The sequence below is a fragment of the Microcaecilia unicolor genome, chromosome 6 (genome assembly GCF_901765095.1).
Source record: "Microcaecilia unicolor chromosome 6, aMicUni1.1, whole genome shotgun sequence".
NCBI lineage: Eukaryota > Metazoa > Chordata > Amphibia > Gymnophiona > Siphonopidae > Microcaecilia > Microcaecilia unicolor.
The window spans coordinates 33,208,877-33,230,781 of record NC_044036.1 but is presented as its reverse complement, the minus strand read 5'-3'; the positions used below and the strand labels follow the sequence as shown (position 1 = coordinate 33,230,781).

General features: G+C 44.2%; 1 protein-coding gene across 2 annotated transcripts in view; it reads left to right on the top strand.

The window, feature by feature from the left end:
• Positions 1–21,905, top strand: part of C8B (complement C8 beta chain) — a 49,345-nt gene that overhangs the window by 17,205 nt on the left and 10,235 nt on the right. For both annotated transcript variants that reach the window (XM_030206547.1, XM_030206545.1), the window contains exons 5-9: positions 5,941–6,073; positions 6,194–6,391; positions 9,364–9,604; positions 15,965–16,093; positions 18,074–18,237. In XM_030206547.1, the coding sequence (XP_030062407.1) occupies positions 5,941–6,073; positions 6,194–6,391; positions 9,364–9,604; positions 15,965–16,093; positions 18,074–18,237 (865 nt within the window). The remainder of the gene's footprint in view (positions 1–5,940; positions 6,074–6,193; positions 6,392–9,363; positions 9,605–15,964; positions 16,094–18,073; positions 18,238–21,905) is intronic.

Sequence of the window (21,905 nt, the reverse complement as noted above, 5' to 3'; positions counted from 1 at the left end):
TTTAAGTGGTCAGGAGCCCCTCCTACCTGCTTAAAGTGTGTTTTGAATATGGACTGGAAAGATACTAATGTGAAGAGTTTGAATGGACTTGTGTAAGTGTGAGTTTGGCTCATAGTCCACCCCTGAATATCTCCCCTTTGCAAATACACACTATGGACAGAATTCAGTAAATTGTACCAAACGTTAGGTACTGAAATGATTGGCGCTAAACTAGTATTTTATAAAGGGCGCAGGACAATCTTTAAGGATACTAGCTTAGCATGCATTTTGGAGCCTAACTTAGGCACAAGCATTTACCCCTGCCAAAACCTGGTATAAATGCTGGCACCCAATTTACACAAATCAGTATTTTGTATCAGTCTATATTCCTTAAAGATCAAAAACATAGTAAACATAGTAGATGACGGCAGAAAAATACCTGCACGGTCCATCCAGTCTACCCAAGAAGATAAATTCATATGTGCTACCTTTTTATTTGTACTGTCCTCTTCAATGCACAGACCGTATAAGTCTGGCCAGCCCTATCCCCGCCTCCCAACACCAACCCTGCCTCCCAACCACCAGCTCTGGCACAGACCCTATAAGTCTGCCCAGCACTATCCCCGCCTCCCAACTACTAGTCCCGCCTCCCACCACCAGCTCTGGCACAGACTGTATAAGTCTGCCCAGCACTATCCCTGCCTCCCACCACCAGCTCTGGCACAGACTGTATAAGTCTGCCCAGCACTATCCCCGCCGCCCAACCACCAGCATCAGGAAATCATAGTAGGATCTATCAGATCAGCGTACCTGCCCCTATTTGGCTAAATACAGTGATACCTCAGTTTTCGTTGATAATCCGTCCGAAAACAATCAACAAAAACTGAAACCGACGAAAACCGAGGCAATTATTTCCATATGAATCAATGTAAATCCAATTAATTCGTTCTAGACACTCCAAAATACATACCAAAAACACATTTTATAGAGAATAAATATAGTCCCATGATGGAGCTAAAGGGAAAGGGTTAACTTATTAGCAAGGGAAACACTTAACAGGGACAATGAGATTTGAGCACATGTGATTTTTATCTTACGTGCATTGCGTTACATGCGCGAGGTGATGCTCACAGAACGAGAAACAACGCCACAATGAGCAGGAGAATGCGTGGGTCGTCCTTTGTTTTTCGCAAAATTAGCAGCGAGGTCACGTGGGCACGCCGATGAAATCCGAGACAAATTTTTCACTGAAAAAATCAACGAAAACCAAAACTGACGATAACCAAAGTCAACGAAAACCGAGGTATTACTGTAATTCAATGAGCCAAGCATACTTTCAGGGGTGGTATCGCAATCCTCATTAATCCTTATTTTTTTAGATAATTTTTTCATTAACATTTACTTTCAGGTTATTTTTAGACCAAAACCCTTTAAGCAGTATATCATCAGGCCAAAGCCATTATATATATATATCTCAAATTTCTTTCTTTTATATGTATGTAAGAATTTAGAGATAGTACTTAGCTTTTATAAAGCTCTCAAATGCTGGAAACCAGATGTCACCGACATAGATCCATGCTTTGCGTTTCCACGGTAGTCTCCTATAAAAAATAATAATTCTTAATAAGCAGCGATACTACTATGTCCTAATACATATCTTGATCGATACGAACCAAGAATATTTCTGACGGACGGCGTGTAAGATGGCCGCCGATACTTTTCACCAGGGTTTTATAACCAATCAATTCCCTTTCAACGAGGAGCACTAATCACAATTCAGGAACTGAACAGCTGACTGGAATTCAATCAATGAGACAATTGGGGATCATAATATTATTAAATGAGTGTCTGCCATTCGATTTCCCGACTGAGCCCATATGGTCCCAATTTATGGCACCCAAATGATAGTATTCTATAACATCACATCTAACTTCTGGAATGTCCTTGATCCTCCCATGTCCCTCCAATGGCCACACCCCTTTAGGGTTACACACTATGAAATTTAGGTGCATTTTACAGAATAGCATATAGGGCAGGTCCACACGTAACTATAAACTAACTCCAGTTATTGATTGCTGATACCGCATTGGCTAATTAATTTGTACGTGGATCTGCGATTGGTTTCTAAATTTGCATGACCAGCTTTGGGCAACCTATATAGAATCTGGGGCTGTGTAAGGTACAGAATAGCATTTAGGCAGAATGCTGCGTTTGCACACACGTGTGCTCACATACACACTTAAATGCGATTATTCCAAATCTTTGCACTTGTAAATGATAGCACCTATGGTTATAGAATTGCTCCCCTAGGTGGGATGCAATTTTAACTCCTGTGAATCTAGCTAGGCAATACCCCACCCGCCCATGTATACACCATTTATATAGCTTTTTATTTCAGGGATCAGTCAACAGAGCAGCCAAATATAGGGCTGTTTGAAGAACGTGTTCACTATTACTGATAAACAGCTCCTGAGACTGTGATCAGCCAAATGTGAAACAGGGGAGCATCAGAGGTCTAGAAACCCATTTTTAAAGTACAGAAAATTACATGACCTGCAGAAATGAGGCAAACAGTCTTTTGAGAAGATTCCACCGTGCCCTGCACATTCCCTGCTTGCTGATCCATGACACAGTAGCAGCCTCAGAGAACGCATCACCTTCATCCCTACAAGCTGATTTATAAGAGGTCACAGTGGGGGAAAAAATACTGGGGCAGGTTAGACAATAGGATAAAACAGAGATCAGGATAAGGGGTCGTCTGGAAAGCCCCACTCTGCCTCTTGAGCCTGGGGGAGAGTAAATAGAGAGATTGTTGTAATCAGAAGGAGTCAGAAATCTGATCATTACCTAAACACCAGAAAAAAAAAAGTAAAAGTGTTTGGGGTTTTTTTCTCTTCTTTTTTTTTCACCATTATTTTAGAAATACATCCATGTAAAACACAGCAGCATTTGCATGTATATTCCCCATTTTACAAAAGGAATATATGTGTTCATGGAAAAACATTCCATGTTGGGTTTTACACTAGCTCAAAGGCCCACATTGGTTTAAAAAAAAAAAATGCTCTTCTCAGCCAGAGTTTTACAGGAGGGATTAAGGGAGTCATTCTGCTCAATCCCTTGTAGTTTATTTCCTTCTTCAAAATGAAACCAGGTTAAAATTGTCTCCTCACCTGGTCAGCACGTAGAGATGTAGATTTGCAAAATGTGGTGACATCACCACTTCCATGAACAGACACCTCCACGTAGAAGCTGCTGGATACAGGCTGTTTATTTTTCTTTTTATTTAAATAACTGTATATTTATTAGATGTTATAATATATCATCTATCATATAATAACGAATGGAAAGAAATTAACATATATAATCATCAAAACTTTTTCCCTCACACCGTAAATTTCAACCACAAAATTCAACAAAGAAAACTTAGACCAGGATCAAGGAAATAATTCAAATAAGTAAAAACCAAAACAGCTCAATATGGATGGGAAAGATGTTTTACGTCAGCCAGAACTAAACAGGAACATTAGAGATAGAAGTCATCGATACCATGGGCTCTTCTTTTGACATAATAAACTACAACAATTGTTTAAGATCAAAGAATAAATACTGTTTATCCCCACTGTTCCGGTAGTGAAGTTCTTTGCTCCTGCAGTGCAACCATGCCACTGCCAGGAAGTGGCCTAATGATGATCAGACACCCCAAGGGATCTTCCTCCTTCCTTGGCTTAAGCGTCAATGAACTTTGCAGCATCAAGGCAGGGACTCCCGCAGATGAAGCACTTCAGGGGCATGCACTCACTGTTCGGGGCTGAGAGATGACCCCTCTCCACTTTGCTCTGAGTCTACTGGAGTTGTCCCAAAAACGCCAACCTCTTTACCAGGTGCTATCCTGAAGGCTTTGTGGGCCGGCTGTGAGCCTGAGGTTGCATTGGTGAGTAACGAGTAATATATCACCCATTTAGCTTTCTCTTCCCCATACTAGAGTTGCCCCTACTGTCTCCAATTGAGCCAAATTCGAAAACAGCTCCACATGGCTGCATCAGATGCCATCTTGACCACCATTGGACTGTTGTTTTCTATGCGAAATTTGTAAAATGGCTGCTACTGCTGCACAGTCTGGCAAATACACATTCACAACTCGTGCAGTCGGCACACACTCAGACGTATCAACCCCCGCCCCCTTCAATACCACACTACAAGCCGTATCTTTGATAGAATTGGATTTATTTTGGCCGCAGCCAGGAACATCAAAATTGTTACAACTTAAACAAATTACATTACATCTTCTAATAATCATTATGCCAGCATGCATTTCTACCCGGGTACACAGCTTCTACACATAGTTGCATATTCTGGGCCACAGGCCAAGCCGTACCAAGCCCCTGTGGCCCCCTGTGCTGTTTTCCAAGCACCCGACGTCACTTGGTGTCTCCCGTTGAAGGAGGCACCTACCACATTTACAAAATGATGTTCTAGGCCTCCCGGCCGTCGAAGCCAGGAGACAAGCTGTATACACGTTGTTTCCTTATAACAAGGCTGCTCACATGCAAGCCTACCATTTGCATCAACTTGATAACTTTCCACACAACTCTTTCTGCAGCAGTAGTTACCCCAAACTTGTAACTGTTATGTGTCAAGCTGCTGTGTACCCATTGCTGGCTGCGCGTAAACATTGTAGTCTAACGCCTCGCTGCGACAAATCTTGCCTCTCAACTGGGTGGGCGGGTGAGCTTTGCTCTTCTCCTGCCTCCAAATTCAAAAGGACTTCCTGTGCAGTTCAAATTCCTCTCTCCTCCTCCCTTGCTCCTCCCCTTCTTTCCTGCCCCCTCCCCTTGCTACCCCTTGTTTCTCTCCCACTACTACCTCTGCTCTCTAGCTGTCCCTCCCTGTACCCTACCCCACACTTCTGTCTTCGTTGGCCTTCAGCCCGGTTGTGGTCGGCCCCCGCTTTAATGGGTGAGCCTGGTTCTCTCCTGTTGGTATTTGAAAAAAGGCCCTACCACCAGAATCAAGCACATCCTGACCTGGATGTCTCGATTCCGTTCTTACGTTCAATGTAAAATGGGGCTCCACTTGTTAGAATCCACTTTATGCATCCCCTGTACACCAGATCATACTCCCCCTCTTCCTCCTTTGTCCTGTCAAGATGGAAACTCCCAAGAGGTTTCCCTGCCTCAAGTTCAGGAATATGGTGAAACTGCTAAGTCGTCGATTATATTTACCAAGCTGCCGATAACTTTTCAATTGGCAGAATCACCTAGTGTGTCTCCAACTAGAGAGGAAAAACAGGACATAATGTTGAAAGATTTATGGGACTTTAAGAGTGGAGGGTATGCTTAAATATGTGGTCTCTCAGCCTCTCCTGGCCATTTAAATTGCTTTGAATATCGACCCCATAAGTGCTAGCATTCTGTACTTTTATGTGTGGTAGTGGTGCTATAAATGGGGTGCCTAGATTATTGAATTGCTGAGGGGAGATATGATAGATGTCTATAAAATAATGAGTGGGGTGGAACACGTAGTCATGATGAATCACTTGTTTACTCTTTCCAAAAATACTAGGACTAGGGGGCACGCGTTGAAGCTACAAAGTAGTAAATTTAAAACAAATCAGAGAAAAATTTTCCTTACTCGACGTGTAATTAAACTCTGGAATTCGTTGCCAGAGAATGTAGTAAAGGCGGTTAGCTTAGCGAGGTTTAAAAAAGGTTTGGCTGGCTTCCTAAAGGAAAAGTCCATAGATCATTATTAAAATGGACTGGGAAAATTCACTGCTTATTTCTAGAATAAGCAGCATAAAATGTATTGTACTTTTTTGGGATCTTGCCAGGTACTTGTGACCTGGACTGGCCACTGTTGGAAACAGGATGCTGGGCTTGATGGACCTTCGGTCTGTCCCAGTTTGGCAATACTTATGTAACTTCTCACTTCTATGACACCCTTTTCCTGTCTTTTCTGCAGATTAAATATCTTCACTAATACTCTCGAAGGATTAGTTTTGGACCACAGATACAACGCTGGTGGATGTGCACCCCATTATATTATCAACACCAGATTTCGAAAACCATACAATGTAGAAAGTTACATTCCAGAAGTAAGTGCTGTAATAGACCATGAGTTAATACCGGTTCCCCCATGATTCAATGCCAGTCAGTGAATGTTAAATACTGTTTATATAAAAAGGCTTAATTTTTTTGCCTTTTTTTTTCTAAAGTCCAAAGGCAAATATGTATTTAAATGGACAGAATACGAATCCTACACAGACTTTGAAGAAGATACTTTCGAGGCTTTTATGAAACAGACCAGCTTCAGTTTTGGCTTCAAAATACCAGGAGTATTTGAGCTGGGCTTCAGTTACAGTGACAGCAAATTTCAGAAGTTTATTAAAAGGACAAGAAAATTTTCCAGAACAGTAAGTGCTTTTTGTTGCTTTTCTTACGAAGAATTTTGTCCTTGCAGTGGAGCATACTGGACTGCTATATAGTTTTGAGACTGCTTCTTGAAGCAAACATTTTGAAAGATGCTTCCACAGGTAAAACACTGTTTCCCCATAGTAATGAGCTTGCAGAAAATTGTCTTCCCTGTATGCAGATAAAATCAAGCATGTTCTCATACTACATGGATAATTTTATCTGCTGTAGGGGGAAGCATTCTTTGGGGGGGGGGGGCAGAGGGAAGGGCAATAGAATTTTGAAAGGGAAAGTATACACAATACTTTCACTTTAAAAATTAACGTAACGTCCATAGAGAAATATTACCCATGAATTTTATATCTGTTTGAATGTAGACAAGAGAATACTAGAAGAAATGTAAAATTATACCAGGGGTTACCAAAACTGGAAGACACTTGCAGGCTCATTTTCGAAAGACAAGGATACCCATCTTTCGACACAAATCAGAAGATGGGCGTCCTTCTCACAGGGTCATCCAAATCGGTATAATCGAAAACTGATTTTGGACTACTATTTAGCATTTCTATAGCGCTACAAGGCATACGCAGCGCTGTACAAACATAGAAGAAAGACAGTCCCTGCTCAAAGAGCTTACAATCTAATAGACAAAAAATAAATAAAGTCCCCAACTGCTTTCCGTCGCAGGGACGGCCAAAGTTCAAGGGGGCATATCAGAGTCATAGCGAAGGCGAGATTTGGGCGTGCCTAACACATGGACGTCCTCGACCCATAATGGAAAAAAAAAGGCATCCCTGACAAGCACTTGGACGACTTTACCTGGTCCTGTTTTTCTTATGACCAAGGCACTAAAAGGTGGCCTAAATGACCAGATGACCACCAGAGAGAATCAGGGATGACCTCCCCTTACTCCCCCAGTGGTCACTAACCCCTTCCCACCCTCAAAAAATATCTTTAATAATATTTCTGCCAGCCTCTATGCCAGCTTCAGATGTCATACTCAGGTCTATCACAGCAGTATGCAGGTCCCTGGAGCAGTTTTAGTGGGTGCAGTGTACTTCAGACAGGCGGACCGAGGCCCATCCCCCTCCCTACCTGTTATGTTTGTGGAGGAAACAGCGAGCCCTCCAAAACCCACCAGCAACCCACTGTACCCACATCTAGGTGCCCCCTTCACCTGTAAGGGCTATGGTAGTGGTGTACAGTTGTGGGTAGTGGGTTTTAGGGGGGGTTGGGGGGCTCAGCAGACAAGATAAGGGAGCTATGTTCCTGGGAGCAATTTCTGAAGTCCACTGCAGTGCCCCCTAGGGTGCCCGGTTGGTGTCTGGCATGTCAGGGGGACCAGTGCACTACAAATGCTGGCTCCTCCCACGAGCAAAGCTTGCATTTGGTCGTTTCTGAGATGGGCGTCCTTGGGTTCCATTATCGCCGAAAATCAGAAACGACCAAGTCTAGGGACAACCATCTCTAAGGATGACCTAAATTTCAAGATTTGGGCGTCCCCCGACCGTATTATCGAAATGAAAGATGGACGTCCATCTTGTTTCGATAATACGGGTTTCCCCGCCCCTCCATCGGGATGTTTTAGGAGGACGTCCTCAACAAAACTTGGGCGTCCCTTTCAATTATGCCCCTCCAAGTCAGCTGGGTTTTGAACATCTATGCAATGAATATGCATGAGCTAAATTTGCATGTGTGTTCTTACCAATATATTTACTTGTATATGTGTATGCCCCTGTGCAATTTATTATAGCTGTTGTTCAATCAAAACCTTTAACGGTGATTGTATTTTCAATTGAGGTCTTGAAATCTATCCCCCATAGAACATCCACCTCAGTGGCGTAGCCAAGGGTGGGCCTGGGTGGGCCCAGGCCCACCCACTTTAGGCTCAGGCCCACCCAGTAGCAGCACATCTATGATGTGACTGGCAGGGATCCCAAAGTCCCACCATCCGAAAACTCCCAACAACTGTCCCTCCTGTATACCTTGTAAATAGCAGATCTTCACCTGCAGTGAGCAGCGACTGATGCATATTAATCACACCAGCACCACAGCCTTTCCTCTGACGTATTCCCGCCTATGCGGAAACAGGAAGTTGCATCAGAGGGAAGGCTGTGGGGCCAACATGAGCAGTGTGTATTAGTTGCTGCATGCTGCTGGTGAAGATCTGCTATTTAAAAGGTATGCAGGGGAGGGGGGGGGGGGGTGTTTGAGAGACCATATGGCATGCAGGTGAGAGAAGGAGAGACCAAATCACCTGTGGGATGGGGCATGGTTCTTCTGCCCACCCATCTTGGGCCCAGGCCCACCCAAAATTGGGTGTCTGGTTACGCCCCAGATCCACCTTCCTCCCAAAGCCCCCTTTTAAGAGCATCCGCCCCTCCCATAGATCCTCTAAAGCATATACCCTCCTCTTATAGCCCCCCCCCCCAGATCATGTACCCTTCTCCTGAAGCCTCCAAGAGAATGTATCTCCTCCCAAAGCCCCTTAAGATCATCCGTCCCCTTCTGAAGCCCACTGGAAGAACCCCTTTCCCCAACTTCTTTCCACCCCAGTAGTAGGGGAAGGAAAAGCTGGTAGAGGTGTACAAGGAAAAATGATTTAATATCTTGTTTTATTTTGTTTGGGCTGGCTTAGTAAACGGGGGTTAGTGTGTGCAAAATCTATTAAATGTACATTAAACTATGAATTAATGCATGCATAATTTTTTGCGCATTCAAAATCTCAAATGCATATTGTTTCTTGTTATTAAATCAACAATGTAAAACACCAAAAGCACCAAAATACTGAGAATAGTTCTGAAAATTCTGAACACAACAGATAATTATTTTGGTCGTACACATAACTGGCAGCCACAAGAGGGTGACACTATTTGAAACAAATAAATAAAAATTACAGACTGCAAAACACTTCTGAAATAGAAATATTCCCCAGAGCTGCTGTTCTAGTTTCCTGGACCTTTGTTCCTTTTAGGCTAGTAAATATATCCATGCTCGATCTGACCTACAAGTGGCCCGATATAAACTGAAAAGCAGGAATCTGATGCTTCATTATGAGTTTTTCCAGAGAATAAAGCAGTTGCCTTTGGAATACAGTTATGGTGAATATCGAGACCTCTTCAGGGATTACGGAACGCATTACATCACAGAAGCTGTTCTCGGCGGCGTCTATGAATATACTTTAATTATGAACAGTGAACAGCTTCAGCAATCAGGTTTGTGTTTATATTTGTATCCAGCATCTCATAGGTATTTTGCTTTGCCAGGAAAGCTGTTCTTTACATACCGTTCAACCTTCCTTGGGTGCAAATATGACCATCTCTGGGAAAAGGTGACTAAAGTCACCAGAAACAAACAAAAAAGAGGTTTTAATGAATTTTGTTAGAGCAAACAATTTGTATACAATAGTCCAAATCCCATACTTTTATGTGAAAAAAAAGTTTTTAAAAAGGTTAGAATTTCAAACATATAACTTTCTCAGTCTGCTTATGGACTCATGGAACAGAAAATCAGCCATGCTCAGCATTTTGCATCCACTACTTTAGACACCTTTTCCCAATGGGGACACGTTATGAAAGTAACAGCCAGAAAGACTAAGGAGGCTAGGGCTTTTCAGCTTGGAGAAGAGACGGCTGAGGGGAGACATGATAGAGGTATATAAAATAATGAGTGGAGTGGAACAGGTGGATGTGAAGCGTCTGTTCACGCTTTCCAAAAATACTAGGACTAGGGGGCATGCGATGAAAGTACAGTGTAATAAATTTAAAACAAATCGGAGAAACTTTTTCTTCACCCAACACATAATTAAACTCTGGAATTCGTTGCCAGAGAACGTGGTGAAGGCGGTTAGCTTAGCAGAGTTTAAAAAGGGGTTACTAAATGGACTTGGGAAAAATCCACAATTCCAGGAATAACATGTATAGAATGTTTGTACGTTTGGGAAGCTTGCCAGGTGCCCTTGGCCTGGATTGGCCACTGTCTTGGACAGGATGCTGGGCTCGATGAACCCTTGGTCTTTTCCCAGTGTGGCATTACTTATGTACTTATGTCCTCTACTTGGCTCACTTTTATTACATAGAGCAGTGATTTAACCTATTGTGATGTCATAGTGGCTCATTCCACCAATAAGAGCCAACCTCATTAGTGATGTCACAATGGCTTGATTGTATAGAATGTTTGTACGTTTGGGAAGCTTGCCAGGTGCCCTTGGCCTGGATTGGCCACTGTCTTGGACAGGATGCTGGGCTCGATGAACCCTTGGTCTTTTCCCAGTGTGGCATTACTTATGTACTTATGTCCTCTACTTGGCTCACTTTTATTACATAGAGCAGTGATTTAACCTATTGTGATGTCATAGTGGCTCATTCCACCAATAAGAGCCAACCTCATTAGTGATGTCACAATGGCTTGATTGTATAGAATGTTTGTACGTTTGGGAAGCTTGCCAGGTGCCCTTGGCCTGGATTGGCCGCTGTCGTGGACAGGATGCTGGGCTCGATGGATCCTTGGTCTTTTCCCAGTGTGGCATTACTTATGTACTTATGACATCTGCAAAACAGGTTTCGAAAATACCGATTTGGATGTTTTGAGAAGAAATCTGTCCAAATGGTGCTTCATGATACTTTTGGATGTTTTTCTCTTTCAAAAAGGAGCCCCTTTGGCACCTATGTATCGTTACAGAACAGGCTAAAAATAGGTGCCTTCTCATTATAGGCCACCTTTAATAAATTTACCCTCTGTATGAATTCTCTGTTCTTGGATGGGAGACACCTTGATCATTATTGCATAAAATCAGTGCAATTTGTCAAATAATGATCACTTTTCCCCATGCCTCTCCTCATTACCACTGTTCCTGGCATTTCTTGATATTCTTTAAGGCTCATCTTTTCTGGCCAGTTTGCATTTCCTTTTATTTGCTTGTAGAGATCAGTACCCTTCTCCACCACTGCCAACTCCAGGCTCCGCCCTTTCTGCCTCGCCTCACCCCCATGCTTGGAATAAACTCCCTGAGCCCATACGCCAGGCCCCCTCCCCGCCCATCTTCAAATCCTTGCTCAAGGCCCACCTCTTCAATGTCACCTTCAGCACCTAACCACTATACCTCTACTCAGGAAACCTAGACTGCCCCAACTTGACATTTCGACCTTTAGATTGTAAGCTCCATTGAGCAGGGACTGTCCTTTTTTGTTAATTTGTACAGTGCTGTGTAACCCTAGTAGCGCTCTAGAAATGTTAAGTAGTAGTAGTAAGGAGACAATGGGAGGGTTGTGAGCAGACTCTGCTTCCTGCCAGTAGCATGTCTCACTTGTCCTTGGTAAAAAGAAAAGAGGAAGAGAATACAGAATATACAAGCTAGAACATTAATTGATATATTTCCTCTTATCCATTAAAATGGCATATTTCTTTGCTATCTCCAATCAAATTGTTCTAAATGAAATGATAGATAAAGGTTAGTGGTACCATTCTAATGTCATAACAAAGCATACTCTTTAGAGATAATTATATATAGAGAGAGAAATGGAGACTAAAATGGCAGATAGAGACCACATGGTCCATTTAGTTGGTTGATTTAATGCCTCTTGCATTGTCCTTTCCTCCTTTGCTGCTAAGTATTATCTGTGTTTTTTGCAATTTAATTACTAGTTTTGGTTCCCTAGCTCCTTTGGGAGGTTATTCCATGCATTTACTATTCTTCCTTTGAAGAGATCATTTTTCAAATGATTTTCTTTCAGTTGTTATCAAAGTACAAGTAAGACTGACATCCCTGATTCTTGTAAATAAAAACATGTCCGCCTTCTTGATATTCTTTATAAATGCATACTTGGACAAAGCACATCTAGCTATGGGGTCCTTTTACGAAGATGCGGCAAAAAGGTGCCTGCGCTGATGTCGGTGCATGTTTTTGACGCACACTGAGGTCCCCTTTTACTGAAATGGATAAAAGGCAGGGTTGTTTTTTTTTTAAAGAAATGGACGTGCGGTAAGTGAAGCACTTACCGTGCACCCATTTTGGGTGGGAGCACTTACAGCCACCCCTTGAGGTGCAGGACATCAGACTCACAGAAACAGAAACCTGCCCTTGCAGATCAGCAACTTGGCCACGCCGGAGAAGAGGACTTCGGCTGGCGGAGGAGGGTTGGCGGTGGTGGGAAGAGGGGGTCGAAAGGGTTGGCGCGCTGGAGGGGGGGTCAAAGGTGGTGTTGGCGGCGGGGAGGTAAAAAATGGCAGGGGGGTCGGCGGTGCCGGGGGGGCTAAAATGTGCCCCCTCACCTCGGGCTCTGGACCCCCCTCCCGACAAAGTCTGGCTACGCCCCTAGTGCACACCGGCACTACAAAAATAAAAATATTTTTTGTACTAGCAGAAATGGTGTGCGCTGGAGGTGGTAACTACTGCTGGGCTGCTACGGTAGCCTGGTGGTACTTCCCTTTTAGTGAGCGGTAAGCCCATGTTGGGCTTTCTGCTGCTTTTGTAAAAGGGTCCCTATATGTTCTATATTCATCATTTTTTTTACATTGGATACATCGGGTGAGGGGAGGGGTTTATTTTAGAAGCCATATACATGATTTCCATTTACAAATAATGCCCTTAACATATGTGACCTGCTGAGCGAAAAGGTACCAAAAGTGGGGTTACAAATAACAGAGATAAAGGCTATAAAAGTTTGGAGGGGTAAATTTGGGCAACTTATATTTTTGAAAGTTTTGTGTACTATGGGGTCAGTAGAATGGGACTATGCAATATTTTTCACAATTTAGATATTCCACAGCCTACAAACTGCAAGTGCCTTTAGTGGGATGTGTGATTTCTAGGGTTAATTACTTTTTTATTGATGAAGGTTTCTCATTTTTTAAAGATGTAATTAGTCTATACCTGAGGCTGAAATTTGGCAGGATTATACTTTGGTAACTTTTTGTGCAGCAGGTCACATGTGTAAAAGCCAAAGTCAGAAAACTAATATTTACACGCAGAAATCCACACTGCCTAGAGATTTTGAGGGGGTATGCTTTGGGCTAGACTTGGGTGGAACCAGCATCAAATATTCCCCGTTTCTCAAAGGGAATACAAGGGTATGAGGAAAAGATGTCACATTAGCTTTTACAGCCACTCAACGGCAGGCTTTAAAAAGTGCTCATTTTGGCCTGGACTTTACACGAGGGATTAAGCTTTTCTCTATCTCCAAAATAAAGCCCCATTAAAATTGTAACCTCACTACTTAATTGGTGGCACTTACATGTATATGTTTAAAATGGGGCAACTTCATATGAAAGTGTGCGGCGACGGCCAAAAGAGCAAATAGGATGCTAGGAATTATTAGGAAAGGGATGGCGAATAAGACCAAAAATACTATAATGCCTTTGTATCATTCCATGGTGCGTCCGTACCTTGAGTATTGCATTCAGTTCTGGTCGCCATTTCTCAAAAATATATAGCGGAATTAGAAAAGGTTCAAAGAAGAGTGACCAATATGATAAAGGGGGTGGAACTGCTCTCGAATGAGGAAAGGCTAAAGAGGTTTGGGTTCTTTAGCTTGGAAAAGAGACAGGTGAAGGGAGATATGATTGAGGTCTACAAAATCCTCAGTGGTGTAGAACGAGTAAAAGTAAATCGATTTTTTACTCTTCCCAAAAGTACCAAGACTAGTACTCGAGGAAGTTCCATGGAAATACTTTTAAAAATATTTTTTCACTCAACGATAAGCTCTGGAACTCTTTGCCGGAGGATGTGGTAACAGCGGTTAGCGTATCTGGGTTTAAAATAGGTTTGGACAAATTCCTGAAGGAAATGTCCATAGTCTGCTATTGAGACAGACATGGGAAGCAACTGCTTGTCCTGGGATTTGTAGTATGGAGTGTTGCCACAATTTGGGTATTTGCCACTGTTTGGAAAACAGGATACTGGGCTAGATGGACCATTGATCTGACCCAGTATGGCTACTCTTATGTTCTTATGCCGACACCCCTACATAGAAGCTGCCAGGTCCATGTCATCCATTTTTTACATTGCATTACATTTCACGTCTGATAGCGTGCTATCACCATCACAGTGGCGTTCCTAGGGGGGCTGACACCCGGAGCGGATCGCTGATGCACCCCGCCCCCGGGTGCAGCGCCCCCCCCCCGGCAAAAGGACACCCCCCCCGCGAAAGAAACCCCCCCTGGTGCACGCCGCTGGGGGGGTGTGGCGCGCGCCTGTCCTTTGTTCCATGCTCCCTCTGCCCCGGAACAGGAAGTAACTTGTTCCGGGGCCGAGGGAGCATGGAACAAACGAAGGACAGGCGCGCGTGGCACCACCCTAGCGGCGTGCACCCGGGGCAGACCGCACCCACCGCCCCCCTCCCCTAGGAACGTCACTGCACCATCAAAGTTCAATGCAGATTACAAATAAGAATGACTGGAACAGAGTCCAAGAATCATCCTATTTTTAAACAAGATATATTTTTTTACAAACAAAAAACGTTTTTAAAGCTTGCCTAAATAGGAGACTACTTCTTTGTTGGTGAACTGTAGATGGCAAAGAGTTCCAAACCAAGGCAGCTTGGTAAATAAAGATGACTTTAGCAATTTACAAGATTTAGGGGCCCATTTTATTGCAAGGATTAAAACACATGAGGTCCATACACACTAATAGAAATGCATCAATACACTGTCTTCTGAATTCTCTTCCCCCGTATTTTCACGTCACTTAAAACTCTACCCACAGATAAAATTGTTATACCCTAATGTTCTTTTGCTATTGTTTATCGCCCTATCATTTCCTCATTGTTACGTTCCATTGTTCTATTCCCCAAATGATGTTTTGACTTTGACTTTGTCTTCCCATAACTCTTCACAATGTAACCCATAATCGTACTGTAACAAATTGTATTTCCATAATTCACAATGTATTGTAAGCCACACTGAGCCCACAAATAGGTGGGAAAATGTGGGATACAAATGCAATAAATAAATAAATTTTCAAAACTGAAAAATGTCCAAAAAGCAGCACAAAGCGACAGATGGATGGGGGGGTTTTATTGTCCAAAACGCCCAAATCGCTATTTTCAACACCCATTTTAAAGACATCTTTCTAGGCAGTTCATCTGCAGTGCGTCCAGATCAGAAGGAGGTGTGTCAGGGATGTATTGGGGGCAGGATTTGGGTGTTCCCAAAACTTGGGATGTTTTTCTGCTGTAATGGAACAAAGCAAAAACATCCAGGGCTAAATAGTAGCCATTTGGTCTAAACCTGTTTCAGTCAAGGCTAAGTCACAAAAAAGTACCCTATATGACCAAAAGTCTGCAGGAGGGATTAAGGCATTACCCCTCCCCACCTTACTTCTCCAATGGTCACTGACCCCAAACAGCGTGAAACCCGGGGTGGTGTTTATAGAATAGCGCTCCATGCTGAATTTTTTCAGTGCCAATTGCTGAATGTAGTCCATAGTGGGGCTTCACATCTCTACAGAATGGATATCCAGAAGCTCAGCCGGATGCTGTTTTGCGATGTTATAGGTAAAGACTGAAATGTTGTGAAAGATCCCTTGAAAATTCTCTTTTCTATATCAATAATGTATGGAATTCTGCTGTGTTTTGAAGGGTACAGCTTAAGTGATGTCCAGTCCTGCATGCAATTTGGATTTAACATTGGTGGAAATATTCAAGGTGTCTACCTGAGTGCCGGGATATCAGTCGGACAGTGTAAGGCACTCTTAAACGAAATAGGAGGTAAGCAGAGAGATGCTTTCACAAAGTGGCAGGATTGTTGGCTTCCGTGGAAACAGGCCTGATTGACAGTTTTCTTACCCAGAGGGGAGTAGCAGAGGAAATATGTGTCATGACTGCGCTGCATTTGGCAGAATGTTCTGGGGAAGTCTGTACAGTGCCTGTCTGGTCCTTAATTATTCATTTTTTTTATTGGAATGTCCTAACAAAAATGTACTAACACAGAAGGGAAATTACAAATGTACATTAAGGGAATGAAGCACTTTACCAGATAATTCACAAAAATCATGTTTTATTTGCCCTTAACAGACAATTTTTTAGCGCAAAACATGTTAAGTACTAATGAGATGCATGCAAAGCAGCTCATTATTATGCAAAATTAATAATGCAGCTTTTGTTTAACCTTTCAAGCTTTATTATCTTTTGTTCCTGGAAGCATCAGGCTAGTAATGTGAGGCCTGATACTCCTGAGAAGTCTGTTAAAGGGGCTGGTGCCTAATGGTATAATACCACCAACCCCAATCCCCCGATAGCATAACCCACCAAAACAGACTCTTCAAAGCCTCCTTCTGAAACAGAACCCAACTCCCCCCCCCCCCCCCCCCCCCACCACCACCTCGATCCTCTTGATTGTCATCGGTCATGGCCCCTTTAGGAAATATTGGGATTGATTTAGAGCCCACTCTCTTTGATTGGCTGCAATCAGGAATGATCAATATTCTGGGATACGGCAACACAAAATGGAATTTACTGTGTGATTTAATGGAGCTTTGTAACTGCCTTTCTCAATTGGTTAACTGTGATTTATAAAAGAATATAAAATAATTATTATATCTACATGCCAAAAGTGCTTTCATGTACTGATTAGCATTTTCCAAGTCAAACATCCCCCTACATTTTAGGTGTAATCTTGGGCGGACCCATTGGCACCTGCAGCCTGACAACAGCCATTTGACATGTATTGTTCGATTCTTTAGGGATGGGGAAAACTTATTACAAGGACCTGGTGAGGTAATGAAATATTGTACCTCCTCTCTCCTCCTCCTCCTCCTCTATTCACCCCTCCTTCCCCCATCATAGTCTCTTCTGTGTTCCCATTTACACTTCTTTCTCTTCTCTAGGGCAGCCTGCATCGAGCCTTCCCTCTGACCCACCCTGCCCCCTTAACCTTCTGACACAACTTTCTGTTTGGGATGGGTCAGAGGGAAGGCCCGGTGCAGCTGGAGGTGGAGGGAGAGAGAGAACCTCAGGTGGCTGTGAGGAGGGGGGAGGGATAGAGGAAGAGAAAACCTTGGGGTGGCCGTGGGGAGGGAAGGAGAGAGAGAGGGAGAACCTGGGGTGGCTATGGAGGGGTACGTGGGGTGGAATCGTGGAAGTTGCTGTTTGGGGGTAGGACGAGGGAGGAATTGTGAAAATTGCTATGGTAGGGTTGGGCAGGGGGAACAGGTGGGAAGTTGGGGACATGGTGGGTGGGGGGCACAAAAACAAAAGTTGGTCCAGGGTGCCACAACCTCTTGAGCCAGCCATGCCAGTAGCCCATTTCACTACACCTCTTCTCAGGAAAACTTATCTACCCCAACTTGACATTTCGTCCTTTAGATTGTAAGCTCTTCCGAGCAGGGACCGTCCTTAATTGTTAATTTGTACAGCCCTGCGTAACCCTAGTAGCGCTCTAGAAATGTTAAGTAGTAGTAGTAGTAGTAGTAGTAGTAGGTCAGCTCATCTTTAGGTCTGTCCAAGTGCAACTGCTGCAGGATCTGCAGTGCCTTTTGACTGTCAAGGTGTTCAGGTTTACCCTGTGTAACGAAGACCAGTTAGCAGGATAAAACAGAAATGAGCGCAATAATTACAATCAAACAAAAAGCCACAGCTCATTGTATGTATGGAATACGGCATGTCCCTTTATTCTACATGTGTGGATTTTATTATTTAATGCAAATGAAACAATTAAGCCACAGCTTGACACCTGACCCCATGTTACAGATACTTCCGGTACTAGAAAATACGTAGAAGATTTCATAGCCCTTGTCCGAGGAGGTGCTAGTGAACAAATCACAGCTCTAGCATATAAAGACTTACCGACGCCAGACCTGATGCAAGAGTGGGGAGATGCAGTTCAGTACAATCCGGACATCATCAAAGTAAAAGTAGGGCAATTTAATTGAATATTTGCACATATTCTGATATTTTCAACCAGCCCTGTTGTACAGAGTGGAATGACTATAAATAAAACCAAATAGAAACTGGCTGGGTGATATTCTGCCCATGGCAGTCAGTGGTTTTAAAGCTGCTGACAGCTGCAGACTGAATTATACAGATGTTCAATACTGGATTTGAAAATCTGGGTCATCTACGGACTCGGAAGTTATGCTCAGTACTCGATGCTGGTACATACATAACTAGCCGGCTAAAGAGAGGACAGCTTTTTATGCAGCCCTATCTATCCATTTGATAACTGCCCCCCCCCCCCACCAATATATACAAGATAGATTAGGGGCTGAATGCATGCAAATCTATCTCATACATATTCAGTTTAGAAATCTGACTAGATAGGCATGTCTCTAGATCAGGAAGCACTTCCCTATCCAATCTGCTACCACAAACAAGGTCACTGGGGTGGGGGGAGGAATTACCGGGGCCCGTGCCTCCAAGGGGGGGCCCGGCACCGGGGTCTCTCTCTCTCTCTCTCCTGCTTCTGATGGGACTTGAACGATTGCGTCCCGACAGGAGCAGGAGAGAGAAAACTCTGGTGCCGTGCCCCCCCTTGGAGGCTGGGGAGGACCCGGAGGAGCAGACACCGCAGGTCTCTCTCCGGTGCTGCTCTTCTGCCCATTGCTTGCTGAGCAGCAGCTTTTCCTCTCAGGCATGCATGCTCGGTTTTAACGGCAGTGGCAGCTGCAGGGGGGGGGGGGGGGTGGCAGCAGACGATGATTGTGGGGGAGGGGGGCTGCTGCCCTACCCCGGGCCCGGTTCAATCTCTCAGTGGCCTTGACCACAAGAAAAAGTACTTCTTTTAAGGCCAAATTCAGACCAGGTTTAATAAAATTGATTTTGTCAAGTAACTGGTGGTTGGGAGGCGGGGTTGGTGGTTGGGAGGCAGGGATAGTGCTGGGCAGACTTATACGGTCTGTGCCAGAGCCGGTGGTGGGTGGCAGGGATAGTGCTGGGCAGACTTATACAGTCTGTGCACTGAAGAGGACAGTACAAATAAAAAAAGTAGCACATATGAATTTATCTTCTTGGGCAGACTGGATGGACCGTGCAGGTCTTTTTCTGCCGTCATCTACTATGTATGTTTTGTAAAGATAATGCCATCCTGTTTAGCAGACAGCCTCTGTTTTAGAGATCATATGAATTAAATGGTACCTAAGTCTTTCAAAAGTCCTACTGTAAAACACACACTTTTACAAAAATCTCATTCATGAGAAATGCTGGAATAATGAAGGGCTCAGTATTTAAAACAATGTAAACAGCCAGAAAAGGCTGCTGGCCATTTAAATTGCCTGCCCAGGGCTAACTAGGCATATTCAACACACTTAGGGGGTCTTTCAGAAAGCATCGGTAAGCCCAATGCAGGCTTCCCGAACGCTAAATCGGGACTACCACCGGCCTAATTCAGCCACTGATGGTAGATCTGTCTGGAGCATGCGCCATTTCCGGGGGGAAAAGAAAACTCCCAGAAATGGCTTGTGTGACACTAACCCGACAGTAATTGGGCATCGCTGTGCATTGCCCGGTTACCACCGGGTTATCGTGAGAGGCTTTATTGCCACCTCAGTGGGTGGCGGTAAGGCCTCCCTGCTGCATGGCCATGTGATAATTCTCTTACCGCATGATCATGTTTGCCTGGGGGCTTTTCACCTACTGCAGTAAAAAGGGCCCTGGCGCTCAGAAAAAAACAGCCCACTAGCACAGGGCCCTTTTTCCTGCAGCTTGATAAAAAGACCGCTTAGCTGGTTAGTGCCACTGAAAATGTCCAGTTTAGTGCCCAATGTGAAACTGGCTATTTGGGAGGCATTCTGGGGGTGGAGTCAGCACTTAACTGGTTAAGTGCCAAGGGAAATATTTCATAACCTGATACAATCAATGGTACTAAGCCACGCAAACTACTGTATTGGAATCTATGCAGCAGTGACGATCCTAGGTCGGGTGCCACCCGGGGCGGATCGCTGATGTGCACCCCCCCCCCCAGTGCATCACCCCCCCCCCCCCCCCCGGGTGCATTCTTGGCTGGGCTCTCGGCTTCGCTGGCTCCCTGCTCCCTCTGCCCCGGAACAGGAAGTAATGAGACTGGGAGATGGTGCATCCAAAAGGCAATTGACATTTAATGTGAGCAATTGCAAAGTGATGCATGTGGGAAAGAGGAACCAAACTATAGCTATGCAATGCAAGGTTCCACATTAGGAGTCACCGACCAGGAAAAGGATCTAGGTGTCATTGTTGATGATACGTTGAAACCAGTGTGCAGCGCAGCTAAGAAAGCAAATAGAATGTTAGGTATTATTAGGAAAGCATTGGAAAACAAAAATAAGGACGTTATAATGCCTTCTATCACTTCATGGTGTGACCACACCTCGAATACTGTGTGCAGTTCCTGGTCACCGTATCTTAAAACAGATATAATGCAATTAGAAAAGATACAGAGAAGGGCGACGAAAATGAGAATGAGAATGGGAAGACTCCCCTCTGAGGAAAGGCTAAAGTGGCTAGGGCTCTTCAGCTTGGGGAAAAGATGGCTGAGGCCTATAAAATAGTGAGTGGAGTGGAATGAGCAGACGTGAATCGTTTGTTTACTCTTTCCAAAAATACTAGGACTAGGGGGCGTGTGATGAAGCTACGAAGCAGTACATTTAATACGAATCAGAGAAAATGTTTCTTCACTCAACATGTAATTAAACTCTGGAACTTGTTGCCAGAGAATGTGGTAAAAAGCAGTTAGTTTAGTGGGGTTTAAAAAAAGTTTGGATAATTTCCTAAAGGAGAAGTTCATAAGGCATTATTAAGATGGACTTGGGGAAAATCCACTGTTTATTTCTTGGATAAGCAGCATAAAATGTATTGTAGTGTTTGGGATCTTGCCAGGCAGTGGCGTACCAAGGGGGGGGGGGCGGTGGGGGCGGTCCACCCCAGGTGCACGGCGCTGGAGGGTGCCGCAGCGTGCGCCTGCTCTGAGTTCGCTAAACTTCGTCGCTCGTTCGCTGCAGCTCCCTCTGCCTCGGAACAGGTCACTTCCTGTTCGGGGGCAGAGGGAGCTGCAGCGAAGCGAAATTTAGCGAACTCGGAGCAGGCGTGCGCCGTGGCACCCCCCCCCCAGCGGCGTGCACCCGTGGGGGGTGTCATTTCATCGGAGGGGGGGGGGGAGGTGTCATTTAGCCGGGGGGGGGGGGCGCATCGGTGCTCCGCCCCGGGTGCCATCCAGGCCAGGAACGCCACTGTTGCCAGGTACTTGTAACTTGGATTGGCCACTGTTGGAAACAGGATACAGGGCTTGATGGACCTTTAGTCTGTCCCAGCATGGCAACACTTATGTACTTATGTTTTTATGACTTGCAATATTTTGTAATTTATGCTAGTAAGTGGCAAAATAGCCCACCTGCATCCATGCTTCACCTATGTCAATGCCACTTATGTATACATTACAGCAAAGCGCTTAGTTGGCAATTCTGTAAGGTGGTGCCTAATGGGTGAGTTAAGATCTAGAACTCTTTGCTGGAGCAAATGGTAAAAGCAGTTAATACAGCTGGGTTTAAAAAAGGTTTGGACAAATTCCTGGAAGAAAAGATCATAAATCTTTATTAAGGTAGACAATAGAGAA